Source organism: Ipomoea triloba, chromosome 3 (assembly GCF_003576645.1).
Source record: "Ipomoea triloba cultivar NCNSP0323 chromosome 3, ASM357664v1".
Classification (NCBI taxonomy): Eukaryota; Viridiplantae; Streptophyta; class Magnoliopsida; order Solanales; family Convolvulaceae; genus Ipomoea; species Ipomoea triloba.
Genome location: NC_044918.1, coordinates 21,195,154 through 21,209,840, shown reverse-complemented (window position 1 = coordinate 21,209,840; position 14,687 = coordinate 21,195,154). Strand labels below are relative to the sequence as shown.

General features: G+C 30.7%; 1 protein-coding gene across 1 annotated transcript in view; it reads right to left on the bottom strand.

The window, feature by feature from the left end:
- Positions 1-4,859: 4,859 nt before the first annotated feature.
- Positions 4,860-14,687, bottom strand: part of LOC116013063 (cycloartenol synthase 2-like) — a gene marked incomplete at its 5' end in the record, with an annotated part of 11,834 nt that continues 2,006 nt past the window's right edge. The window contains 16 exons of the mRNA XM_031252724.1: positions 4,860-5,118; positions 5,273-5,356; positions 7,022-7,102; positions 7,866-8,043; positions 8,586-8,729; positions 8,975-9,021; positions 9,133-9,189; positions 9,295-9,393; positions 9,912-10,034; positions 10,890-11,012; positions 11,200-11,313; positions 12,238-12,426; positions 13,109-13,275; positions 13,531-13,615; positions 13,970-14,164; positions 14,323-14,412. Coding sequence (XP_031108584.1) covers positions 4,999-5,118; positions 5,273-5,356; positions 7,022-7,102; positions 7,866-8,043; positions 8,586-8,729; positions 8,975-9,021; positions 9,133-9,189; positions 9,295-9,393; positions 9,912-10,034; positions 10,890-11,012; positions 11,200-11,313; positions 12,238-12,426; positions 13,109-13,275; positions 13,531-13,615; positions 13,970-14,164; positions 14,323-14,412 — 1,896 coding nt within the window. The remainder of the gene's footprint in view (positions 5,119-5,272; positions 5,357-7,021; positions 7,103-7,865; positions 8,044-8,585; positions 8,730-8,974; positions 9,022-9,132; positions 9,190-9,294; positions 9,394-9,911; positions 10,035-10,889; positions 11,013-11,199; positions 11,314-12,237; positions 12,427-13,108; positions 13,276-13,530; positions 13,616-13,969; positions 14,165-14,322; positions 14,413-14,687) is intronic.

Below are 14,687 nucleotides of genomic sequence, written 5' to 3'. Positions count from 1 at the left end.
ATTAGTAGTAGGGGCGATAATGTTCTAAGGTAATTTAATTACATTGACCAAATTGAGTGCGATAATGTTCTAAGGTAATTTAATTACATTGACCAAGTTGACAGGTATGCAATTAAATTAAATGTTTTATTTCGTTACATAAGAAATAAAGCATTTGAATTAGTTGCATACCTGTCAATTTGTTGTATTACGCTGTCGATTCGATGCCATCTTATAGCTTAGCTAGCCTCTCCAGGATTCAGCCTTAGGAAGTTTCCTTTGAATATCTCACTCCCGGAAGAAAGGGATATTTTCTCTTGCAGATATCTCTTTGTCCTGATGTTTTGAGCTTATATGTTTCCGGTACATCGCGTAGCCATCGAATTTTAACCATTGGTACTTCTTATCATAATAATTACATTTTATTGCAATTCTTCAATCAGGGTGTTCAATTTTCTTCATGTGTACCCTGAAAAAATCAGATTTTTATTTAGAAAGTTGAACTTCTTCGAGTTCATCGTCCTAGCCCTACGAAAATTTCGAGAAAGTAGCATTTTTAGAATCAAAAGAAGAATGAAAGGGTTGAGAGCCAAAAGAGATATGTTGAGGTTCATTTATGGCTATTTGAGGGTTTGGATTTAAATCTTGGTAGTATGATTGTTGTTGTAAAAATTCGTGATCTTGATATTTGCTTGGAAATCCATGAACCGAATGACGGGGAGGTTCAAAAGAAGGAGCTTATGTTGAAAATCCATGAACCAAATTGTACCGTAGGAGAGGTATGATCATGGTTCAGTTCAAACCGAATCGGAACCGAAATCACTCGTACGTTTTCGATTCCAGTTCTTAACCGGAACCCATAAGGTTGCGATTAAGGTTCCTAATATTATGGAACCGGACTTTCCAAACCCGTAAAAAAAAAAAGATAATAATAATAATAAATTAACCTTTTAAAGTAGACCACATCTGGCAGTAGCCAGTAGAGTGGCGCAACCTTATGTCTTCTGAAATTTTTGGCTTTAAAGTAAAAAATTTCAGAACTTTTTTTAAAATTAGTCGTTGATATTGCAGAATGTCTGAATGCTAGACCAGTCTTTTTTTTCGACATTCTTCATCAGTCTTCAACTCTCACTCTTATATCTTTCTCTATAAATCAGTGAGTGCAACAAATGTTTTTTTTTTTTGTGCAACTCTTAATATCTTACTATCTTACTCTCTCAATACTCTCTTGCCTACAACTACAATTTTCAATACTTTCTTTCTTTGAATTCTCAATACTCAATACTTTATTTATCTCTACATTTTTTTTTATATCTCTACACTCTATAGACTACATTTTTACTTCTCCCAAGTTCTACCATATTTAATTTTTTTATACTTTCAAGTTTCAAATGGATAGTTCAAGTAGAGCATCTTTTTCTTATGAAGGTCAAGCTAGTGGTAGTCGTGGCAAATCTCCTGCTATAGAACCTCCACGGCATTCGGTTCATGGATTTTCAAGATAAGCTCCTTCTTTTGAACCTCCTCGGCATTGAGTTCATGGATTTCCAAGCGAATATCAATACTACAAATTTTTACAACAATCATACTACCAAGACTTAAATCCAAACCCTCAAATAGTCATAAATGAACCTCAACATATACCTCTTTTGGCTCTCAACCCTTTCATTCTTCTTTTGATTCTAACAATGCTACTTTCTCGAAATTTTTGCAAGGGCAGGACGATGAACCCAAAGAAGATCAACCTTTTAAACAAAAATATGATCTTTTCAGGCTACACATGAAAAAAAAAAAAAGTGAACACCTTGATGGAAGAATTACAGTAAAATGTAATTATTGTGATAAGAAGTACCAATGGTCAAAATCCGATGACTACAGAACGTACCGGAAGCATATAAGCTCAAAACATCTGGACAAAGAGGTAAAATACACAAACACAACAACAAATTGATAGGTATGCAACTAAATCAAATGCTTTATTTCATTACTCAGATGAGCAAACTAGACGCAAGTTTACTAAGATGATTGCTACTAATGGTTTATCTTTTAGTTTTGGACAAAAAGTTGGTTTTAAAGAATTTTGCAGGGGTACATTAAATCAACAAATGTGTGATCGGGCAAGGGAAGACAGTTCTCACATTGAGTGCCTATTTTAGAGTTAGTGTTGGGCACCATTTTGTCTAAGGTCACTTTTGGACCTCTTTGTACAAACTTAGTTTTTTCATATATGAGATACAAAGGTTGTTTGGTAAAAATAAAAAATAAAAAAAATTCACTGATTTATAGAGTAAAAGATAGAAGAGTGAGAGTTGAGGCCTGATGAAGAGTGTCGAAAAAAATGATTGTTCTTGCATTCTGACATTCTGCAATATCAATGACTAATTTAAAAAAAAAAGTTATAAAATTTTGACTTTAAAGTCAAAAATTTCGGAAGATATATGCTCCCATTGTGCAGGTGTGCCAAGCACACAGGGAGCCAAAAATTAAATAAAGTGCTAGAGATCCTCTCTAGCACTTTGTATTTAAGACTCAACTGACTCTTAGACTAAAAGTCTAAGAGTCACTTGAGTCTTTGACTGGCGCAAAGGATAGGCGTGGCCTGCCATTTGCGCCCAGCAGTAGCCAAAAGTAAACCACACCTGGTGTGGTCTACTTTAAAGATTAAATTTTTTTTATTTTATTTTTTACGGTTTTTGAACCGGAACCGGCAGTTCCAATTCCAGAATATTAGTTATCTTAACCGGAACCGTACGGGCGGTTCCGGTTTCAGTTCGGTTAGCACAGTGCACGATTCGGTTTGAATCATTCGGTTCGAACTTAACCGTGGTCATTCCTAATTAGGGAGAGATATGAGCCCAAATTATTTTGAAAATTTGAAATGCCGAGAAAATTTCATGATATGAAAAGATCTTCAAAAATTCACACACTAGATTGACTGAATTGAAGGTTCAAAAATCCGCAAACTAGATTGGCAGTGAATAATATGCAGTTGATAGAAGTCATGACCACATATTTATGGGTCATTGGACAATGTTTGATAAAAGTCATGACCACATATTGATGGATCATTGGACAATATATGATAAATGTCATGACCGCATATTGTTGGATCATTGGACAATATATGATAAACGTCACGACCACTTATTAAAGGGTCATTGGACGATATATTTGAAGAATTCGTGATGGATTTAAAAGTTCCCAAAATAAGAGAAAGCGAAAATCGCAGTATTAAGGTTAAATATGACCTGAAATAGTTAATGATTGATTGCGTATTTTCCTCTTGAAGAAGGAATATGCATATATTATATGTCATTATGTACTCTTTAAAGAGTCGGGAATGAAGTTATTATCCTCGTGAACAAGAAATAATATATACCATTATGTGCTTAATAAAGAGTTGCCAATGAACTTATCAGTCAATATTAATGATATAAACATATATCAATGAAATACATAAAGTGCTTAATGATGTTAGACGAGGATTTTGAAATTAAAAATTTATATGTGAAAACTAAATATTATCTCAACTTGAAGATCGAGTAGTTCCTTGAAATGAATTTATACACCAGTTAGCCAATAAATGATTTTGATTGGCTACTTAGACAAGCCACTATATAATGGGCTACTTGGGTACTAGCTACTCCCTCCGTCCCATTTTGGTTGTCTGGTTCGTTTAACGAGGTTTGACTGAAGTTATTTTTAATCCAATTTTTCATAATATTAAGTTTAGTATTAATATATAAAATTTATATATTTAGAAACTACATCAAAAGTACTATTAAACACAAAAAATTAAATTTAAAAATAATAAAAAATTACTAAAGAAAATAAGCAATGAAAAAATAGTTGGTTTGACCAATGAATAGTAAATAGGACAGGTAAAATGGGACGGAGTGAGTATTATTATTATATCTCCATGATGCCAAGTCCTAAAACTGGTTGTACTATATTTTACCCCATTGTCTAATAAGGAGACAACAAAGATTATGTTGCACCAATGGTTGAGAAATGAGTATATTATGAAATTTTTTACTAGACATTATGATGTCAATATTATACCCACATGAGCTCTATAAGGAGTCACGAGATTATTATAAAATATGTATTCACCCCATTATTGACAATTGAACATGTTTGTTTACAAAATCCCTCTCTACATTTTGAAAATTTAATATAAGGGATTTGAAGAATATTATCTTCAGGGGAGTATAATGAATCATAAATATCATGCCCTGAAGTTTACATTGGGGTTATGGTTGTACTCTTTTTCCTTTAGCTAAGTTTTTTTTCACTGGGTTTTCTTAGCGTAAGATTTTTAATGAGGCAACCAGTGCAACACATAATTAGAATTTTCTAGCGAGGTTTTTAATGAGTCATGAGTATGATAAGATAATGGTCAAGAGGGAGTGTTATGAATATTTTATTAATGCGTGACCATTATCTCAGATATTGTATTTTTGGACAAATGAAGGTTCAAGTGTCCTTTGGAGTATTCAAAAAAAAAAGTGTCATTTGGAGTATCGAAAGGTTAAGATTGTTACCTATATATATAGGCCCATATGTTTCTTTGTAATATGTACACTGAATGTACTATCTTGAAGACATCAAGAAAATTCATCCATTCTCTCCATATTCTCTCCATGTTCTGCAATCTCTCTTCTTGTTGTTACTTGCAAATTCTCCAATTCCATAACAAGTTTTTTTTTTTTTTTTTTTAATTTAAGTTGTGGGTTAAGCTAAACCCACATTTAAAGTTGTAAAAAAAAAAATCAAAATCTCTTATAACTCTATTCATCCTTCTAGATGTATTCTAAATCGGTACCATCATATGAGTTCTATGCTACTAACGTTAGTAAAAAATAATGTGGACACAATCGCAGCAAAATACAAAGTGAAATTTCACATTATTTTATCTATTTCCATTATGTGGATAAGGCATACAAAGCACAAACATTATAGTTATTACACATTGCACACACATTTTAGACATTTAATGGGTACTAAATAAATACATAATTATGTTTTTAGTGATAGCAATACTTGATTTAGATATGCTCCAAGAGCCCATATAGAGAAAATGTTTCTGTATGCAGAATAGCTTATCATGCAGTTCTTGTTAAATACTCCCATAATACCCTGTCATATACAAGCTCCATCATAATATACACATCATACTCAACTCCAATAAATATAAAAAATTATATTATTAAGATAGATGCAAAAAAAAAAAACAAAAACAAAAACAAAAACAAAAAAAGAACAAAAAATAAAATAAAAAATAAAAAATCACCTGTTGTGGAAAATCTCCATTTTCCATTTGGGAATTGATTAACAGTTTAGCTGCTTGGTGGAGTGAGGTGGGATCTCTCTTGGCCTTACATCAATAAAAAAAAGTGGTAAAAAAAGTGCACATTGTATACTAACCATAATTGATTTTTATGCATTAATTAATCTCATACAAAGATTTTGTGTCAATTATTTTGATTTTTTGTCCCACAATTATTATTACATCTTTGTAGCATGTGATCCATAAGTAGTATTAATTTTATCACATTTAATGCACAATTTTTAATTTTTTAACCACATTTAATCCTTCAATTTTGACCAAACTTCTGGTAGAAAATAGTTAAAATGCATTATATTTTCATTTCAACCAATTTGAAAACCTTGACACTTTTGGAGAGAAACATTATGATTGCAAATGGCAAATATGATCCATTCTAATTATTTTTGGGAAAATGACACTTTTTCTTCTTCAATTATAATAGTATAGTTTATTTCTCCCCTCAATTATAGGCACATCCACTTTCCCCCCTTAGTTCTCCTCAAAGTGAATGTTTTTACCTAAATCCATTAGCTATTTACGGTTGGCATCCAAAACTCTAAAAAATGATTGATTTTTTTTAAATAGAAATATTAGCTAAATCATTCAATATCATTGTTTGTATTTAGCCCAAACATACGAAATAAATAAGATAAGTTATCCTAATTGTCGTTTTCAAATCCTAATTACATGTCCAAAAACGAGAATTGAGAAAAATTATATCTTGTCTATTTTATATGCTTAAATTAAAAGAATAATGACATTATGATATTTAATTGATATTCAAAAAAAAAAAAAAACAAACTCTCATTTTTAAAGATTTTAGATGTACCGTGAAAAGTTAATGAGTTTAAGTAAAAATAGTCATTTAGAGATAATTGATGGAGAAAAGTGTCATTTGTAGGGGTTTAGTTACAATTAAAGAACCAAATGCAATAAACAATATACCAAATGTAGAAAGAAAATCTTGGGATCAATGTAAAAATGACCTAATAGTTGTGGGACAAAATATGAAAATAATTTATTTTGTGCTCAATATATTTTTACAAAAAATTTCGTAATAACTAAAAGATATCATGTCTAATATTATAAATAGAAGGGATAAAGTACAAATAAGTCATCGTACTATTTGGGAAACAGCAATTAGGCCATCGAACTCAAATAACCCCCAAATAAGCTACTGAACTTGGTAAAAAAGAGCAATTAAGCCACTAAACCCGTAAAAAAAAGCAATTAACATTTTTAACAGGTTAACTTAGGGTTAAAGTACAAATAAGCCACTGAACTATCTGGGAAACATCAACTAACCCATCAAACTCAAATAACTCCCAAATAAGCCACTTTTTTTAAAAAACTTTTTTTATGAGTTAATTTCATTTTTTTTGCCCTAAATTTATAGGTGACATTCCAGTTTTAGTCATTTTTTTTATCAGAATATCCTTATTTATTTTTTTTTATGAGTTATGGCCAAATATTTATTTAATCAAATAAAAAAAATTAAATCTTTGGATCAATGTAAAAATGACCTAATAGTTGTGGGACAAAATATGAAAATAATTTATTTTGTGCTCAATATATTTTTACAAAAAATTTCGTAATAACTAAAAGATATCATGTCTAATATTATAAATAGAAAGAGACATTGAAATATTTGTAAATAAAACGTTAATGGTTATTTATAAAAATCTTATCTCCCACTTTTATTTACAAAATTACCTGACCAGCTTCAATAAGAGCCAACATAGCCCATGCAGTATTCACAATGTGCCATTTGTTGCCTTCAATATTTGTATATACCTATTCTCCAATAGCATATTTATGTAAAATAATTAAGAAGAAACAAATAAGACTTTTGTAAAAACATAAAAATAATAACGGAAAAAAAAGGAGATGCATTAACAATACAATAGAAAAAAAATCAGAATATAAAATCAGTAGGTTGTAGAATCAATTTTATTTTTTTTATGTAGAGAGATAAAAATACTCGTGTAAAATTGCTTCAAAAGGTGCCCAAACCCCTATCAAAGTGTTTTTTTTTTTAATTTTATTTTGCAACATAAGAAGGAGTGGGGAGAGAAAAAGAGAGGGAAAAGAAGGAAAGACAAAAAAAAAAGGTATAAAAAAAAAGAATATTAACGAGCCCAAAGGGCTGGGCAAGCCTAGTGCACAAAATGCATCACAGGAAAAGTTATGTTTTTAATTTTTTTTTTTTAATTGTGAGGCCCATAAAAATTTTACAGGAGAAAAAATTATTTGTGCAATTTTTTTCCCTTCCTCTATTCTCTTCCCTCCAACTTAGCTTCCTATTCTCTTCCAAATCTATAAAAACTCCACAAAAAACCTCTGATGAGGTTACTATCCTTTAAAGAAATAACTATACCGAGAAAACTTTTTAAATATCTTATTCTCGTGCCTCCAAAAAATGAAATGGAAAAAAATCTTTTAAAACTATTCTTCCTATTTCTTTTGACTAGGATGGAACCAAAATGGAAGGACCAAACCCTTTTTAATAATAAAATAGTAATATAAATAAATATTTAAAGGGAAGAAAAGGCATTACCTTGTCCTGGCATGAAAGATAGCTTTCTCCCCAGCCACCAGAAGGGAGTTGCTTAGAAAGTAGGAAATCACAAGCTTTCTTAATGCCATGGCAAGTCTCATATGTGTTCCCTCCAACAACTAAACCTCTTATGCCAAACCATGTCCCATAAGTGTAGCACACTCCCCAAGATCCATACCTTCCATTAAAATAATTTATTACAAATTTCACTTTTATTTTTATGGAAAAGTGGTTATAATAATAGTAATAGTAATAATAGTAATAGTAATAATAATATTATATTATGAGGGGGAAGGGGGAAAAGAATATGGTGAGAATAAAGTACGAATTCAAAGTATATTATATTCTTTGGTAGGCAGAAATAAAATTTTTAAGAATTAAAATGAAAGGACTAAAATGCACTTGGTAATAATAATAATAATAATCATCATCATCAAGAGTAATATTGTAATTTCATATCTCTTTTTTTTTTTTTTCCTTTCCACCATCCACCCCCTATTGGAATTCATAGGGGGAGCCCTGTGAATTTCAATTCCACAAATGAAGGGATCAAATTGCAATTTTCCTCCAACAAAAAAATGTAATTGTGCTCCGCTAAGAATTAGGTTGTAGCTATACAACTACATCCTACCAATCAGCCTGTTAATCTAAGTATATAACTTATCATTTATCTAGAGATTCAACATTTTATTAGATATATATTTGTCTAGAATTACAAACCAGGAACCATCAGGGAGTTGGACGGTTTGTATGAAAGTGAGAGCCTTGTTAATGCATGCTTCTATTTCTTCCCTTCGGTAGCCAGGATGCAATTTTGTGAAATATTTTAGAGCTATGATTGCTGAAGAGGTGCACTCCACATACCTGCATATATATATATATTTGTTGTCAATGTGTATAACTAAGAAATCACAACATGCATATTGTGTAATATAATTATCTTTTGCTCCAAAAATTAAATAGTCAGGGCTAGACTAGAGCAATGTTAGTTAAGTCTCGAACTAGATTAGTTCTAAACTAAGCTAATTAAATTGAGTTCGATATAATTGAGTAATCACTTTTAAATATTATATTTAATTAGTATTATATGGTGAATGATTTGATCTTACGGGTAATCAATGATGATTTCTCCAAAAGTTTCGGATGGATTAAACATCTGCAATTAGGAGGCACATGCATGCATGAGCTAATTAAGAAAAACGTACGTACTATGTTAACTTAATTGATAAAATTAAATAATGCATTTAAGATTTGTTGTCTTATGTACTTCTAGCCATGGATAAGATCTCGTGAGCTCATATGTTGCAAAACCTCCACTATTATTCTGCACGATAAAAAAAAAAACATATATATAATGAGGTTATTGAGGTATTAATGAATCCATTAATTTTAGATCACGAATTAAACTCAATTAATGTATTATGTATACCTGTAGGGAGAGAAGAAAATCGACAGCATCATATAACCTACTAGGTTCTATTGCTTCTCCAACAACATCATCTGGCATTCTTGACAACATTAATGCTCCCTGAACTCAATCCAAGTTAATCACTCTCAATAAATCATTGATATACATTTATATTTAAGATGAAAGGTGTATGTAAATTGTAATACTGAATGTAAAAAGCAAAATGTTATTTATCCCTCACAAGATTTTACTAATATTTTCCTTGTGGTTTATATTAATTGGGTGTCATAATTAGCCGACCACACACACTTTTAATTAATAATTAAATGATGCCATGTCAAAAAGAGAAATTGGGAAGGAAGTTTTTAGGAGGGGTATGTAACATTACACGTAAAAATGTACAGAGTATTATTATTATTTTTTAAAAAAAAGTAATGTAAATATATTTATAATTTTTAATAACTTGTGTAAGTGGTTGGACGTACAGTCGGTACGTACAGATGGGTGTGCCTACTTTTTATTCACATTTTTATGTGAGATATTCTAACATTTTCCAATTTAAGATTAAAGAAAAGTAATGTTACAATGAAGGTGTTTAGGGCATCTCCAGTTTTGAGGGGGAATTATTAAAAACTGACCTTTAGGGCTTCTCCAGTGCAATCGGAAATAGACCAGCCATCGTCTGGTGTGGATAAGGGCCATCCACCTTTACTACTATGCCTAAACCAGGAGCTCATGTTGATACCACTATCTTCCTTAATCTACAAAACAAAATTTGAATACCCATCATGTTTAGTGAGTCCTATAAATTATTTATAAAGGAAAAAAAAGAAAACATTTCTTACTCAAGACTGTACTTTTAAATTGTAAATTTTTGCATTGTCTAAATTAAAATATATGTATAGAGGATAGTTAAAATTAGGTATCTTTTGGTGGTCGGAAGAATTACAAAATTTAATTAATTAACTTCATTTTTAATCCATCTACTATATGAGAGAAAATTTACTTTTTATTATGTAGATAAAAGAAATGACATCCAGCTAGAGATAATAATTGTGCAAATAAAATCAGGGGAAAAAATTCAAATAAGCCCCCAAATAGTACTTGTAGACTTGTAGTTGAGCCCCTTAATTAAAACAATTCCATCAAGACCCCCTAAGTCGAAAAAGAAAAACTGGTTATTGTTAATTTGATGTTGACTAAATTTTCACATGTGTTAATTTTTTAGTGTGGAGATGACTTGGTATTTGATGTGGCATTGACTTAACATAAATTATACAATTTTTAAATTAATTATTATTTATGTCAAGTCATTACCGCACGTGAAGCCTTTTGTTACAATGTAACATTCTCGACCTACTGAAGTACAAAGAGTCAACAATCGCCTCTACTGAGGCTCAAACCTACTCCCTTCCATGTGAAAATGTAAACCGGGTGCCACTAGACCACAATGTCTTTGGCAACACACGTGAAAGCCTAGTTAGTGCTAAATTAATTGGTAACCTTTTGAATAGGTCAAATTCTAACTTAATTGCATTTTTTGCCAGTTCAAAAAAAAAAAAGTATTTTAACCTGTGAGGCATTGATGAAACAAATGAAAGAAATGAAAATGAAACCTGTGAAGCATTGATGAAGAAGTGTGCTTTTCTAAGCATTGAGCCATATTCATCACAAAGATTGGTTGCTACAATTGCTTGAACGGCGAAACCAACATCCCACAATTGCGATCCGTTATATCCCTGTTTTTATATCATTATTTTTTTCAATAACAATAAATACCACTAATTCAAATTAATAACAAATGTTGTACTTAAATCTAACACACACACACACACAAAAAAGTGTTGTGACCTAACATATTGTATTGAGTACTGTTAACACGGATGTTAATGATACCAAATAAAATGTGCTACATATAATAATTACCGTCATTTTCATGCCGTCTTCAGCTAGCCAAAGATAATCCTTAATTCTTGAGAGGTGATGTTTGACTGCAAAGGAGTCTGGCTCCTCTATCCAACGACAAAGCATGTTTAAGACCTGCATTTTTAGTTCATGTGAGATGAACACATGTTTAAAAAATTATTAGAATAACATATAATCATAATAATAAGCTTTTGCAATGGGACTAACTATATTATGATTCTGATAATTCAATTACTAGCTAATTCTAAGTTAGTTATGAATTATTATTGAGTTAAAGACAGGAAAATAGATACCATCTATGATAAGAAGTCGGAAATTATTCTGTGGACCTTGGTTTTTCTTTGGTAAATTCACGGGTTTTTATCCGTTCGTTTAATGGACGGTTTTGAAGATCAAACCCGGGTTCTCCGGAAATTCTTCCCCACAAAGAGAGCTCACTTGCCACTTGAGCTACCCCTTTGGGGTGTAGATCTTGGTTTTGAATGTTCACAAATTACCTTTTAAATATTCACAATTTAGGACCAAGGTCCACCTTGCAAGATGGACCTTGGTCCATGGTATAACAACTCTTTTTTTTTTTTGATCCTTTTCTTGTGGTACTCACCCTGGGAGGGCTTGATCTTATGACCTGCCATTTGGGAAAGTCACTACATGCCATTTGACAATCGTTATATCGTGGACTAGGGTCCACAGTGCAATAATGTGGACCATGGTTCAATACACATAATTCATATTTAGAATGCACAGAATTCATGTTCAGAATACATATACACATAAACACGATATAATGAACATTAATTTTGTGTATTATATAACTGATGACACTTAAACACTTAACGGAATATACATAATTCATGTTCATTACATTATATTTATGTGTTGTATTATGAACATGAATTATGTGTATCATAAACATGAATTATGTGCACTATGAAGTCAAATTCTATATATTGAACTAGAGTCCACGATATAATTTACGGCCACTTGATCACAAGTTCATTGGTATAATAACTCATAAGAAGCAATATAATGGATTACCTTGTTGACAGGCCCAATGCAAACATAGTTAGACGTTTCATCTTCATACTGGATGTGGTCCATTGCAAGGTTGAGTGCCTTTTTCCTTAGATAATTGAATGGCCATTTATTTAGAAGAGGCTCAACTATGTTCTGCAGACCATCCCACACAATGTCTTGTATTGCTGGGTGAGGATAGTATAAATCTTCCTGCAAAACATTGCAGATATATATGCCATTTGTAATTCTATCTCAATTGCATTATGAGGTGTGGTTTGGTGGATTGGTTTCGTCAAGATGGTCACGGTTGGATTATATTGTACTAATGGAATCATTTTAACTAGATCCTTACTCATCCAATCGAAATTTTTTACATTAAAAATTTCTATGATTAGAGTAGTGAATCGTTCCAATCACTCTGCTTTAATTTTATCAGACCCTCACTTCTCTAATTATAATTTTTTTTTTCAATTGATGCAATAAACTACTCTAGTTATTCTTTGTAAGTCCATTTAGATGAACTGCTCTTTGAACAATAAATCATTTCAATTGCAGAAATTTCCAACTAGAAAAATTAAAGTTTAATGAGAATAGTGTACTTGATGTGAGTTTAATTTCACCTCATAGCCGCGCTATACATCTAGGAATACTATAAAGTGAAATGCAATTTGTACGTACATTTTGTCATGCAATTGTGTGAAAAATATGATTGTTATTTAATAAATGATTTCTGGTATAAAAAATTTCAAAAATAAAAATATAAGAAAAAACATCAAATCCAACACTATCATATCAATTATCAAAGATGAAATTCAAGTATGTTTATGCTACAAAACAAGGATTTAAACAATAAATTTTTTTTTTCAAAAAAAAAAAAAACAATAGAACAAACCTTAGCACATTGGTTTCTTGCCAAGTCCCAATCAATTTGGTGGTAATCATTATTGTAAAGCTCCGTCCTCAGTGATAAAATGGTGGAATTACTTGGGCCCACATATTTCTTCCCGTATAAATATGACATTGGCAAATATACCATCCGACAGTGACACCACATGCGACCTACATCTTTTGTTCTTTAGTATATATGTATGGATTATTAAATATTCATGAAATCAGCTTTCAACTTCGTAAGTAATTTCACGTTTTAAATATCACAAATATATGATAGATATAGAATTGTAAATGTGAAATATTTAGTTAATGTTTTTGAATTTTTTTTTTCCAAATTTAGAGTTTTGCACTAGCCTGAGATAAAAGGGGAATTTTTTTTAAAAAAAAAAAAAAAAAAAGTGTAAGTGTATAAATAGATCGAACCTGGATGTATGGGAAGAATGTATGGAAGAAGCCATAGTTCTGGTGGAAGAGGATTGTTGCCTCTCCATTCATATACACCAAGTACCTAACAATTGCATTATTGCTCATTATATATTTTAAAAAATAAAGAATATATATTCCATAATTCTCCATAACATATAAAAATACGGAGTAACTATTTAATAGTAAATGATTAAATAATACAATTATTAACTAAGTTAATTAGATTACTTATTGATACCATGTATATGCATATCCGTGACAAAGTCATACTTTTATTGGTGCACAAAATATAAACCCATTTTTTTTCTTTAGAATTGGATGGGTTAAAGATCGGGAATAAAATCTTAGTTAAACTTGTTTTTGTGAGGTGAAGTCAAATTTAAAAAAATATTAACGTATCAATGATAGAGATGAAAATTAAAGAAGATCGAACTACCGAGAGCCATAGTTTTCCCCATGAGGGAACAAAGGTAGCACCACCATGATCAAGTATCCATTTTCTTGCTTCCTTCATGGCACCATTTCCACCATCACTTTCTTCTCCAAGAATTCTCAAGCTCACATAATTAAGGGCAGTACAGAACATGGTGCTGTGTCCTTCTATATGTAATCCCCACCCTCCATCTACATTCTGCATGCATGAAATTATGAAATTTTACTGAATTAATTATACCCTCAAAATCAATATATTTATTTCTAATTAATTATTCGTAATTTTATCCCAAAAATGTATGCTTTTTTTTTTAATAAAAGAAAAATACTGAGATATTAATTAATTTTATAAATTACCTGATGATTATATATGTAGCGGAGGATCTCCTTTTGGTGCTCCTCTTGCAAAATTGCATGTATTGCCCCCATCACTGATAACCCTATAACCTACAAATGAAATGTTAAGAATATGATTTTTTGGTGCTCCTCTTACTATATATATAAACTCTTTTTTGTTTTTTTTTTTTTGTTTTTGTTTTTAAATTGTGTTTATTATATAATATCTTTTTCACTTGAGTGTAGTGACATTTTTATTATAATTTATCTAAAATTAGGATTTGTAGACATAATTTATGTAAAATTAGGAATTGTAGATATATAGATCGAACATTGATGAGGATCCATATAACAGGTTTTTTTTTTTTTTTTTTTTTTTTTTTTTT